Genomic DNA, 13,827 nt, shown 5'->3' with positions numbered 1-13,827 from the left:
TTGCCCCTTGGGAATATTAGTTTTGAAATTTTATATTTACACTCCAAACATAGATTAGACACTTGGATTTCGTGCCCTCTTAATTTATTTAAATTAAGTTTGTTTTTTAATTAGAATGTGAGAAACACATAATTTTTTAATAAAAATATTAAAAAACATGTTTTTCTATAACATTTTGAAAACACACGACAATTCTATGAATTTAACTGAATAAAATTTCTCCACCTACATTAAAAAAAAAAATAAAATAAAAAATAAAATAAAATAACCAATTGACTTTAGCACATGAGCCTGAGGTGGCGGCTTTGGGTAGGTAACATAATGAAAATGTCATTTTCTTCTCCATCCCACCATGTTGTACACCTTGTGTGTATAATGTATATATATAAAATAAGCAGAGGTCCCAATACTATCCCCAGTCTAATCACTACCTATATTACCAAATCACCTATGCACCTATGATGCTAGGGTATGTATTGGTTTGCACCAAAAAATTCTTACTGATATTTTTACTGTCACAGATGTTGATAAAATTGATGTTTACTTGAAGCACTACTAAAACAGTTGCAAGAAGAAATATTAGCTTATTTTTCATTTGCATTTATATCTTTGGGAAATTGTCCCATTACTCTTTAAGTTTTATCTAATTTTGACAATTAATGATATGAGTCTTGATCAATGATCATGTGACAAATTATTTCTTGTCAATAAAGTATTTCAAATCTTTTGTTTTTTTTTTTTTTTTTTATATGGAATCTATCGCATTATCTGTCCAATTGTTAGCAGTTCAGATAGATAATTACGAACAAAAATTAGCTACAAACATGTTTGTAGCTAATTCCTACAAACCAGTATAACGAAGTGATGTATCTCAAAAGTATGTGAGAAGCACATGCTTTCTTATTAATACTATTAAAAAAACAAGTAAGAAACACATTATTAAAAAAGCATATGCTTTCTCACATGCTAAGAAACACTTGACAACTTATTAGACTGGTTTGTAAAAATTAGCTACAAAACATCCCAATCTATGCATCGAGAGTCCCATACTGTTGAAAACCCCAAGAGAAAATCCTATTGTTGACGGCTCCTAACAGCTCAGTGGATCAATAATTGATTTCTCTGTTACAATTTTAACAGAGTAGTTGTACATAGTTTCCATATGCACCATTAGACCATTAACAGTCATGAGGTTTCGACCATTAACAGTCTAGTTTGGGAGACTCAAAACGGATAAAAAAAACATTCTGTTAGTCTCACAGCAAACAGGATTTAAAACCCTTTTCTAATTCCTGTGCATCCAAGTTCTTCCCTATGAACACAATCTTGTTTGTCCTTGCTTCGTCTGGGCCCCACAACCGATCAGGTGAACCTTGGAATATGTCATGGACTCCCTGTAACACAAGAAGCAACAATAAGTTCTCTATGCACTTTCAAAATCCACAAGGACTCTTTGAGGTTTGGATTTAAGCCAGACAAAAACTCAAAGCCCCAAAATTAACAAGAGAATATGGTCCTCAATTTAATGGGATGCTGAAAATCTGTCTAGCCAACAGAGAAGATGTTGAAATAGGTCTTCACTGAACTGCGATTAATTGAATACAAATTGCAGTTCTACCTTGGTGTCTTACAGCCAAACATTCACAAGTGAAAGAAGAGAGAGGAATAAATTGAATCAAAATCTTTTCAGCTATGTATTGATATAACTGTGACAAAGCCTCAAAGAACTTACCCAAAGAATAACTTTGAATAAAGATAGATAGCAATCAAAACTAAGTACTCATCTATAAATAACCAGACAAACATAGGTGCCACTTCGAACTCTTTCACCCCACCTGAAAAACGAATCTCTCATCCATGCCCTGAACGGATAGAAGACCTTTCATCCTATATATGTCCTCGCTGCGTTCCAACAACAATGTACCGAGCCAGATGTTAGCCTGAACAAAAAAAAAAAAAAAAGGGAAGAAAGATTGGTCATCATCTCAAATTGTCAGTTATCTACCATCTCCAGACTATCTGAAACTAAGAATTCAATCCTCAAAGAAATAGGCAGAAAAATGCTCCTCTGTCGCTCATCTTGGTTCGCTACATTCAATAGATTATTATTTTTTTTTTGGATAGGTAAAAACGAGGGGTGCAACACAACATTCAATAGATTATACCAAAATCATAAAGGCAATAATCACGAAAAGTGCAATATGTGTGTGCGCATGGAGAACGAACCTTCTCAAGATCTAGACTCCCTTCACAAACTATGCTGACAGAAGAAACACCAGGATCATGACTGTGATCATGAGAGTGATGACCATCATGATGTTCTGCATTACATGTACCATACCAAAAGCATTGTTATTGGTTTACGTTGTTGCAAAAAGAAAACTTACCAAAAGAAAAATGACACTAGTGCATTGATTTTTTTGTCCATATACTAAGAGAGACTTGTTCCAAAAAAGAAAAAGAGAATTACACCAGTACAACATGTAGAAGACAAACACAAGTTGCAAATTTCGATCTTAATTAATGACCAAGGCACTAAAACAAATAATCACACATCTCCACAGATTGAAGCAGGAAAGTTCCAAAGAAGATTAACACATAACAAAGGAAAGTGAGAGTGCCATAGGTATGAAGACCATACACTTACAGAGAGTTGTGCCATTTTGGACAGCTACCTTTCTCTGACTGTCCTTGGACACACAGCACCCTAGGAAGTAGTAACTATCAATATCTGCATCTACGACACGTATTTTTTCAAGCTTTTAGCTTGCCTTAAGATAAGGCTCAAGGAAGATGCCCCAACGCACTTCCTAGCTGCTTAAGTAACACTTTGTGGAGTTGGACTAATATCAGACATTACACACACCTTGAGACTCATTCTGCACCTAAGATATGCACACAATTCATGAAGCATAATTCATCGATTATTGTTTTGGTGAATATAGTTGATTATGTCTCTTGTGGCGCTATTGCTTAAGCACTCAGTCAAAAGTTCCTTACCAAACTTTGAGCGTTAAACAAGTTAAAGGCATGTACGAAATATAGTTGACATTTTGACATTTCTTACTTTATATAGTCTAACCAAGTTACTTGTTCTTCAACTTTTAACATATTCTTGATTTTGTTATGATAAACCAGATTATAAATTGGCTACATATATTTCAGCTCCTAAAGAAATCCACTCTTAAAATTCCTTTATTCAAGTTGTACATTTAGGGATAATTAAATAAATGCACACAAAATGACTTGATCTAAAGAGCTGCAACAGAGCATAAAACCTCTTTAAAAATAAACAGTCACAGGAAATCAAGGCAGAAGTTCTTCTCAAAGAACATGGTAGTGAACGATTTCAAGCCCAGGGAACTGCAAAAAGCCTAAAATGGAAGAACATCAAACCCATTCCATATTATCTACAGATTCTTAACATTGAGAGGAAAAATGACTGAGATACATTCATTTTAATGGCTAGAGTATGCAACACTGAAAACAGGCAATATGAGGGTGGGTGTTGTATTCTTTAGTGTGGACTCTCTTTATAAGGACACTACGTTTTGTCTTTTATTAATTCTATACATTAATTACTTCATAACAATATCCTCATTCCAACCGGTGAAGCCATCACTACCACAAGTTTAAAGTTAATAAGACAAAAAACCAGTGTAAAGGAAGGGCAGCTCACAAAAATCTGAGCTTCCACCTTAAATACAATGAAATCCATTGTTAATCAGCAGTTACAATCATCCCTAACTACATCTAGAACACTACAAAGCAGTGGACCTACAGTCTGCCCTCTCCAAGCGTTCGAATCATCATCTGTTGATCTTTCATGCAATTTTGCCGCATTTTCTAGCATTTGAAGAGATGCAATAGTTTTTTTTTTTAATAAGTAATGTTGTATATATCAAAAAGCGCAAGGAGCGCAACCCTAGTACATAGGAAGTATACAAGAAAACGCCTGAGACTAGGGAGAAAATAGAGCAAGGACATCTAAATAGCTAATAACTAAAGGAGCTAAATAAGCAGATGTCCAAGTGAAGAGGGAAAAAAAGAAATAGGACTTGAGCTTCTCCAAAGTCAAGATTATCGAAATTCCTATTGTTTCTTTCCCTCCATATGCACCACATAAGGCAAAAATGAACCATCTTCCAGGCGAGTGCACTCCTTAAGTTATTCCCAAACCACCAACAAGCCATTACGTCCACCACATTGTTAGGCATAACCCAGGAAAGCCCAAATCAACTTAATATTGTGTTCCATAAGGCGCAAGCCACCTCGCAGTGGAGGAGGGGATGATCAACGGATTTCCCATCCAATTTACAAAGACAACACCGATTAACCAGGATGACTTGTCTTCTCCTAAGATCATCCAAAGTAAGAATCTTAGTTGGTGTCAAACAAAGTGGAATGCTCTGCTTTGGAGTTTTATCATGGTGAGAACCTGCAGCCAAGTTCATTACCTAAAACACAATGTTGGTTGCGACCAATCCTCCCCCCGGTCTTCCCTGAAAAGAAAAAAAAAAAAGGGACCAAAAAAAGAACTACAAACATGTATGCGCAGGGACTTGCAGAGACAAAATACAGTTCAAGTAAGCTCCTAAGAATCAATTATAGCCAGACCCTCATGGAAAGTGTTCCAACATAATTTCCATAATGAATAAGTGGCATGCATCTATTTTCTATTCAATCTTCAGATATTCTAATAATGGAGCACACATTTGAAGTCAACTGACAAACTTTTAATTGGGACAATGTCTCTTTCCAAGCTACCAAAACGTTGTTATACCGCTATAAATTCGAAGAAAAAAATAATTTATTTTTTATTTTTGAAAAAAAACAAAACTTAAAAACTAGGGGTGGCTCGGCCACCCCCTAGCCATTTCTTTTCTGGACTTTACCTCTTTAGAATTGGTACTCATTGGCCGGCAAAATTCGGAGTGAGGTTTTGCAGCAGGGATTAAGAGATGGCGAGAATGACGATGTTTCTTCTTTGGACTCGTCCTTTTCAGAACCCTAGCTCTCATTCAGGTAAAAAATAAATTCCCTCATTTCTCTAAGCCTCGATTCTGATCTGATGAGATTGATCTTAAAGCGTTAAAGAATTCCAAAATTCTTGAACAGACATGCTACGATACAGATCGATCTAATAAAAACATATAAAAAAGGTTACTTATCTCGTTTTATATATGGAATTCATAAATGATAGATGTTTCAGGCTAAGAAGTCGAAGGAAGATTTGAAGGGGGTGGCCTGGTTTTTTACCTTTTTTTTTTTAAAAAAAAATTATTGTTAATTAGATGGTAGTTTTGAGGATGGCATGTGGACTTTACTTAGTAGTTCTTGTGTTATGTTATAATAGCAGTTGTCATGAAGTTAAAATGGTCATGTCATAGATTAGAACTCTTAATGAAATTGTTAAGGCCTGCTAATCTCCTAAGATCTCTTCTGGATTCACCAGGGATTATAATTTATCACAGAATTGTTAAGATCCTTAAAAAATCTCCAGAGAAAATATGCCTAGATAACAGAAACTTAAACAACTGCTATTAAGGATAAAGAATCTCAAAAGCAAAGGTGACAGTGAATATTAACAGGGAATTAGCTAAAAATATCTAAAAATTTTCATGGACTGTCCAGTCGAACTTTGACAACAAACAAAGAACAAGAAACCAGAAAAATCGCAGCAACATATTCAACAAATTGTTAGAACAACACATATCCTTTCCTGATACACAGCATCAGCTAATAAAGGAAAAAAACAACATTATATGCACATGCAAAGCTCTTATTTGACTACAAACAAACAATAAGAAAGCAGAAAACCACCATTAACACCTACCACAAATTGTTAGAACAATGCATATCCATTGCGATACAACACATAAGATAATAAATAAAGAAAATAACATTTTATGTACATGCAAGTCAACAACGGCTCTCACTTGACTACAAACAAACAGGAAATTAGAAAACACCATTAATACATGGCTTCTAGAACAATAATTTTTGTTGGAACAACACATATCCATTGCTGATACAATATCAGGCCATTAATAAAGAAGATAACATTAAATGTGCATGCAAAGGCCAATAATTACTCAATCAAGTTACCGTGCTTATGGTCATGGTCACCGTCATGATGATGATTGTCATGGTGATCATGGTCGTGATGATGATCATGGTCATGATCTTTCTTTTCACCTTCCTCATTGACAACACTCTCAATCCTGGCAAGATTCCAGTAATATTAGCCTACAACCCCAAAATCACCAATTCGTGCTCAAGTGAAACTGAGTATGTCTTTGTGAATGACAAAGTATGCTACTAAAATGGTGCCAACAAATAAGTCTAAATAAACGAGACATGCATAAAACTGAAAAAAGTGTTCTGCTTTAACTTTCAAAACATAGAAGAAACAAAAAACACCCAAAAAAAAAAATAGAAACAAAAAATTTGGGACTAATAAAGGCTGACCTCCATAGGTGACAGCTGCCCACCCTTGTACGCGATGGGTGGAGGTTGCCACCCCTACAGAGAGAGGGGGGGGGGGGGGGGGGGTTGGGAGGCCTATCATAGGCTCTACCCTCTGCTATGGGGTGGGAAACACAAACCAGAGGGTGCATGAGGGTGGTGGAGTTCTCCCCACCACCCATTGCAGTGGAAAAGGGGTGGATGCTGGAGTGGGGAGGGAGTAATCACTTTACCGAAGGGGCGCCCCACTGGTGTAGCCCAACCTCCATTTTGAAATTTTTTGGCGGCAATGGCAGCTCCAAAAAAAAGTAAACGTGTTTTTAAAAAATTCATATATGAAGGTGGGGTAAGTTTTCTAAAAAGTGTTTTGTATTTTGTTTTCTGAAAAGTGTTTTGTCTTTTGTTTTAAAATATTTTTAGTGGTGGGGGCCACATCTGAAACCTCATTTGGTTAACCATTGTTTAAAAAGTGTTTTTCAGTGTTCAAAAAGCTAAAAAGTGTTTTGCGAAAGTTTGCCAAAACATGACCAAAATTTTTTGAGCCCTAGAGCAAAATGGTATGGTGATACATGTGTAAAATGATGGATCTAAATAACAATATATAGATAAAGAAACTGGTTTCAAACAAAAAGGCAGGGAATGCACTAAATATGAAGCCACTAAGATTTGTAAGGTATAGAACCATTCCAAACAAGTGAATGAAAGATTACCTCTCCAAATCAAAGCCTCCAACCCCAAGAACATAATCCAAGTCAACTTTTCCAAACTCTGTCCGCTTTAAATGAGCCATGCGATTTATTTTCTGTGCTCAAACATACAACATCAACATCAATAGAGTACTCAAATTGCAGAAATTGTTTAGAAAATTAAAAGCCAATATTAAATTATGAAAACAAAAAACAATAAAACTATTAAGTATAATAAAATAAAAGGAGGGGATGATACTAACCCTTATTCGCTGGACCAAAGAAGCAACTTCTGGCTCACCAACAAGATCAGTCTAGTTGCAATGAGGATAAGAAAATCAGTAAGAGCAAATAATTTTTTTTATTATTAATTTTTTAATAACGAGAAACCCCTTCAAGACAGTGCCACTTTGTATAACCACCCTTGTTGGGTAAACCTTGGACCCGTGTAAAGCACTCCCTTCACACGAATAGGACCCGTGTAAAGCACCCCCTTCACACGAATAGGGTAATACTCCGGCTTTGCCGGCGGGCTGGTCCTAATGAATTGTTTACACCCAATAAGATTCAAACCTTAGACCTAATGAAATACCACCAAGATCAAGGCCCTTACCACTTGAGCCAACCCCTTGGGGTTCAGTAAGAGCAAATAAATTATATCCTCAAGTAAAACTTTCATCATAAATCTGTGATATTATTATGAAAACCCTAGCATCACAAACACAAGATAAAGGGCTCCTAGTTTATACTTTGTATCTTTGAACGACAGCTTTTGTTTCTCCTTTGGTAATTAGTTATCAAGATTTCTTTGTTCTCCTTTCTCCTTCTAGTTAAGTGATTTCTCATGTATACTTCCTATGTACCTAGGAGCACCTTACGGCTCACACTTTTAATGATATATCAATTACTTATGAAAAAAAAAACATTAAAGCCAAATCTTTTCATGTCTAAGACATCAATTAAACACCCATCTCAGTACAGCACAATCTATCTTGCACCGCTCAAACTCTTGCAGTCGAGCTGGTACTGTGCTGTAATTCAATGTAAGCAGCTGTGTTAACTTTTTTTTTTTTATAAGTACTAATCAAGTTTTATTAAAAGCGCAAGGTGCCCCTACTTACACTGGAAGTATACAAGCGGAAACACCCAACTAGAAAAAGAAAAAGAAAGAGAAGAACCCGAAGCTCACCCACAAAAGAACCCCAATAGACCCACCCAAAAACCTCCAAAAACAAACACCTAGAGAAGCCCAAAAGCCCTCAAAACCCACACAAATCGATACAACAAAAAAGCCCTAAGACACAAGCCCTCCCACCCGAAACCCAAGACCCATATATATAACTCATATATATAACTTACTTAATATATATATATATATTAAACTTGATGGCATGTAGATTTCTAGAGCCTAAGGCCACATTGCATGGTTGTGGATGCATGAGCCAGCAATGCACTGAAAAAGGGATCAAAGAAAAAATCGAGAAAGAATATGGATATACTTGCAAATATGTAGTGGCTCGCACGCAATATCATATTGGATCAAGACTTGCATGGTTTGTCTAAGCCATTAGGAGTCTAGGATGTTTGATTTTTTTTAAAAAAAAATTGAGTCTTTATTTCACGATTTATGGTTTGTTTTATAACTAGGAGCAACTCTGTAATTTTATGCGATACCTGAAAATCAACGGTATTTTAATAATTGATTCAGTCTAGAACTTTCTAAAAGTTCCTAAGAATCTTGAGCTCATTTTCTTTGAGTAAAAGTTAGTATTTTATTGGGTATTATTAGGATTTAGTATACTCATCAAATTAGGAGTCCTAGTTCTAGTAGATTAAGAGTCAAAGAGTATTATAAATATGCTTAAGCTCTGTTAGGCACTTGGTGTGTTGGAATTAGGGGTGAAAAGGCGGTTATGGTTAGCGGTTATTGGTTAAAACCGCAAACCGTAACTGCCTAGGTGGTTATTTAAACGGTTAGCGGTTAACCTTTTTTGATGGAATTTTTTTTTTTAGAAATTTGAGCTTGGCTCAGCTCACCAATAAAAATTCCTTGTGCAAACTCAAACTCACAGGCCAAACAAGTCGAGTACTCAAGCTCGGCTCGCCAATTAAACAAGCCAAACAAGCTCAACTTGACACCCACCCAGCTCATATAAATTTTTTAAAAAAATTAAACTATAAATAAAATAAAACGGCTTAAGAAGCCGGCTTATCTATGGGCTTGAACCTAGCCGATTTATGGCTTGAGGCTTGAGGCTTGAGCCTACTAAGCAGTCCACATGATTTCACAAAGGAATGCTAAAGTCCCTTTTATAGATAAGGAATGTTGAAGAGCATTGGTTTCTTAGCAATGTGGGACAAGTTGTTGGACTTGGGGTTGGGGGGCTAGTGTGCACTTTTTTTTCTTTTTTTTTTTTTCCTAACTAAAATGGGGATTTGGTGTGCACTTGGTTTCTTAGCACACTAGATACATTTGTCTTTAGAAATTAAATTCCTGCTTTGCTAACCAAATGGATTTTATTTATCATCAGTAGCAAAATATGGGAAAATAAAGAGAAAATGTCCAAACTTTGTTCTTCTTGCAGGAAAACTGCATGCATTCCATCAGTGTTTTGTTCTTTTTCTTTCCACCTTCTAAATTTCTCAGTCATATTTCAAGTTAGCAATGGGGGATTTTTTTTCTTTTCTTTTCTTTTTTCTTAATTGCATGGGATTCGTAAATCATTTTTACTTTCAAGCTTTTTCTTTTTTCTTAATTCACATACAAACAAATTAAAGATCATTCTTGCTTTTCCCTATTTTGTATCCTCTTTTTTTTTGACAATAAATTATATACTATATTCAGTGTCATTTTTTTTTTGTAAATAACTTTTATATTTTTAATATATATATAAGTGGTTAGTGGTTTTAAAAGCACCACTAACCGTTAACCGCAACTGTCTAGGCGGTTAGCGGACGGTTATTAATCGCCCGCCTTTTCACCCCTAGTTGGAATGTGGTTTATTGGCCTCTTTTGTTTAAAGGATTGGGAACCAAGAAGGTAAGCCCTTTTTTAATCAAGCTGTGTTAGACATACGGTTGTGGTGCGTTGTTGAGAAAAGGGATCATTTATGGAGATTTCGGTGAAATACAGAGAATTTTGGGGCCAATGGTTGGCAAATTTGTTTTGGAGGTTTTGTGGGCGTAACCTGTGCAAAAGCATAAAGGCCAAATTGCCAGCAGCTTTTTGAATCTGTTAAATTTGTGGTGGGAAACAATAGGAAAGTTCACTTTTGAACAATGTGTGATGCGACGATTTTGCTATAAAACGCCCTTATACTGATTTTTTTTATTGCCAATTATAGATATCCTTGTGTTTATTCTTTTTTGGTGGCATTTGAATATGGGAGGATTTGTTTGTGGAATCTTAATTTGAAACTAGAATTAGTATATTCACTTATGGATATATTATCTTCTAGTCTCCCAAGAGGGAGTAGGGGGGGAAGGTGGGTTGATTTGGAAGTTTATGTGCAATGGAAAATTTGATGTTCCCTTGGAAGAGTGTTTGGCTCAACAAACTCACCAAGAAGGTTGCCTTTGTTTCTTTTTTCCCAGACATGTGCATTGTGAAAGATTTTAAGAGTAGATAATCTCATCAAAAGGAATATGATTCCTGTGCATTGAATTTGTACATGTAAGTCTATTGGAGAAGCAGCTGAACATCTATTACTTGATCACTCTATTATCAGAGATTTGTGGTCTTTTGCTTTCTCTTTATTTGCCGTTCAGGATGTGATGCCTTTGAAAGGTCATTGATGTGTTTTTCCTTTTTCTTCCTTTTTGATGGAAATGTTTGTTTGAATGGATATAAATGGACCAGTATGGAGTGCTACTCCTCTATGTTTGATGAGTTTTCCATGCTTCAGTTGAAGTCTTTATTTGTGGGATCATTGTATAAATGGATACTTTACTTCTGACTGCATCCAGTTTTCTTCTATTTTAGGTTTCATAGACAGGCTGAATTTTGCATGTGTTCTTTAGGTGGACCTTCTCCATTCCTGAACACTTAAGATCTCTTTTTTATCTAATAAGACATTGCTTATCATCAAAAAAATTAGATGACTAAGCTCTATGTCTGGTGTGCAAAAAGAATATAGTAATCACATGTACCTTATTCACTATGATACGGTCAGCATAAGCAATTTGTTCTACAGCCTCATTGACTATTCCTTTTGGCTTAACTTCATCCAGGTGAAATCCAACATGTTTAGCATCAACCAATGTTACAACACCATCCAACTTGACATCGTTAAACACCTGATCCTCAGCATAAAATGTCTGGATGATAGGAGCCGGATTCGCCAATCCTGCAAAGTAGCAGACAAATCTCAGCAAGTATTACAAAGGAGTAAAAGTAGAAAATAACTGTGCAATTCCCAATGCATAAACTAAGTTAATTATCTTGAGCATAAGCAGTCTCACTACCTGTAGTCTCTATTACTATATGATCAAATCTCCCTTTCTTCTTATTGACCAATTCCGAAATCATCCTCACAAGATCGCCCCTCACAGTGCAGCAAAGGCAGCCGTTATTTAACATGACAATATCTTCAGCCCCAGTAGTTTTTGCAGCAACTAAAGAACCATCAATGTCTACTTCCCCGTACTGCAAATTCAAGAAAAGAACATGATATGATACAGGACTTAAAAATCACCTTTAACTATTAATTACCAACTTGGGCTTCACAATATGCACGACTGCACAGAACATTAGAGAGAGCAAGATTTGACCTCATACCTCATTCTCAATGACTGCAATTCGCTTCCCATGCTCCGCAGTCAAGATATGGTTCAGTAATGTTGTCTGCTCAATTCGCATAAAAGCATAGCAATATAAGTACTTATATGTGCAAACACTATAGAAGAAACAAGTTAAAAGTTTCATTAGCACAGCCAACATGACCTCACAATTTCCTATGCCATCTTTTTAGGATATAAATTTTCTATAGACTGGGATGTAGCAATTCCTCTAACCCAGTCTCTAAAAGTGTTATGTTTGAACACATATTCTACAACCCAGACTCTAAAAGTGTCATGTATTTGAACACTTTTTTTTTTTTTTTAATAATGCTATTAAAAAAACATGTGTCTAAGGGACACATGGTACTTTTAAAAACTAGGTTTGAGGAGTTTTCTCACAACTCAGTTTGTAGGAAATTTCCATCTTTTTTTATTTTTTTTTCCCACCATCATGTTCTTAAGATGAGAGGAAGTTCTGTTTAAGCCAGAGCTCATTGACAAAATTTACTCTACAATATTTCTTCACATATGAATATCACTAGCAAACCGCATAGGTCATAAGCAACACACGCAATGGTGGCATCGCTATCAGAATTTAACCTCATTAAGGCTTGTAAAAAGCTACAAATATTTTTCATTGCTGAGATACCATACCTCCGAAATTTGATAATAGGTTTACCAGCTAACATTCATTTCCAAAGCACTTTTGAAGAAGCACTACCTTTTCAAAACAACAAGCTACTTCCAATTTTAACCGTCACTTTCGAAGTCACATTTTCTCACACAATACATATAAAAAGTAAGACTAATACATACCACACAAACATCCCATAATGCTGTCGTGGCAATGTCTAGTAGCTAGTTTTCTTTGCTTACCACCTTTTACAGAGATTCACATCAGCTTTGTGGGATGTTTATGTGTTATGTAGCATTACTCAAAAATAAATAAATAAGAGAAATGCTGGATACTATAATTCTATTCAATATTCATGTTGACGTAGGACTCCCAATCAACCATTTGATTTTTTTTTTATTTAAAAATAATTAATCTAAGAGTTAGTTGGGAGCATCACGCAGCATCTTTGAATGTTTGACAGAATTAAGAGTATCAAACATCGCCCTCAGATAAATCATTTAAGCTTATTTCAGGAAATTGCACTGCACTAGAACGAAAAACTAAAAATTGAGTTAATATTTGGCCCAAATGATTAAAACCAAATTAAACAGATACCTTTCCAGAGCCTAGGAATCCGGTAATTATAGTGGCCGGAATCCGATCATCGGGTGGAATCTTCGTGGAGACATCGGAGCCTTCGCTCTGCGGCGTCGTTGTGGCGGTGGCAGCTATCGTTAACCGGCGCAAGCCTCCTCTGGGCCTAGCGAAATCCACAGCGATAATTCTGGAGCTAAATGACGACGTGGTGAAGCGTAGAGATTGGGATGGGCGGGTCTTCGGTGACAGTAGAAAGGGAAGGACGGTGGCTCGGAGCTGGGAGAGTTGGTTCCGGTGGCGAGCGGTGAGTGTGAGGAAGGTGGTGGCCAGGTCCGCTGTTATCGAAGCCATGGTCGCTCGAGCTGGTGAGGTTTGTGGTTTGGGGTTTTAGATTTTCGAGAGAGAGCGAGTGAGGGTTTATCGGGTCTATCTGGAATCAAGCGATATCAAAGGTGTACTCGTCACTCGTGGACCGTCTACCAAGAGTAAAGCCTAATATTAGAATGAAAAACAAAATAATAATAATAATATGAAAAATGCTGACCAGTGTTCTCTCGTCCTTTCCAATTCTTCTTTTTAAAAAATAAAAAATCAACCATTAAATAGTCCCTAAACATACCTCCAACTTAAAAAAAGTTGGGGCAAAATTTTCCAACAAAAACTTCTAATAAATTGTCAAGT

At 36.1% G+C, this 13,827-nt stretch overlaps 1 protein-coding gene across 1 annotated transcript; it reads right to left on the bottom strand.

Moving 5' to 3' along the window:
- Positions 1-917: 917 nt before the first annotated feature.
- Positions 918-13,618, bottom strand: LOC132186222 (uncharacterized). Its single transcript, XM_059600082.1, has 10 exons — positions 13,165-13,618; positions 11,932-11,997; positions 11,619-11,799; positions 11,304-11,500; positions 7,418-7,468; positions 7,179-7,270; positions 6,109-6,224; positions 2,227-2,321; positions 1,836-1,940; positions 918-1,394 (listed from the first exon to the last, which is right to left on the bottom strand). Exons 1-10 carry the CDS (start codon positions 13,495-13,497, stop codon positions 1,257-1,259), a joined length of 1,374 nt encoding a protein of 457 aa, XP_059456065.1. The 5' UTR covers positions 13,498-13,618; the 3' UTR covers positions 918-1,256.
- Positions 13,619-13,827: the final 209 nt, after the last annotated feature.

The sequence above is a fragment of the Corylus avellana genome, chromosome ca7 (assembly GCF_901000735.1).
Source record: "Corylus avellana chromosome ca7, CavTom2PMs-1.0".
Taxonomy (NCBI): domain Eukaryota; kingdom Viridiplantae; phylum Streptophyta; class Magnoliopsida; order Fagales; family Betulaceae; genus Corylus; species Corylus avellana.
Note: the sequence above shows the minus strand (reverse complement) of the source record. Positions and strands in the feature narration are given on the sequence as shown.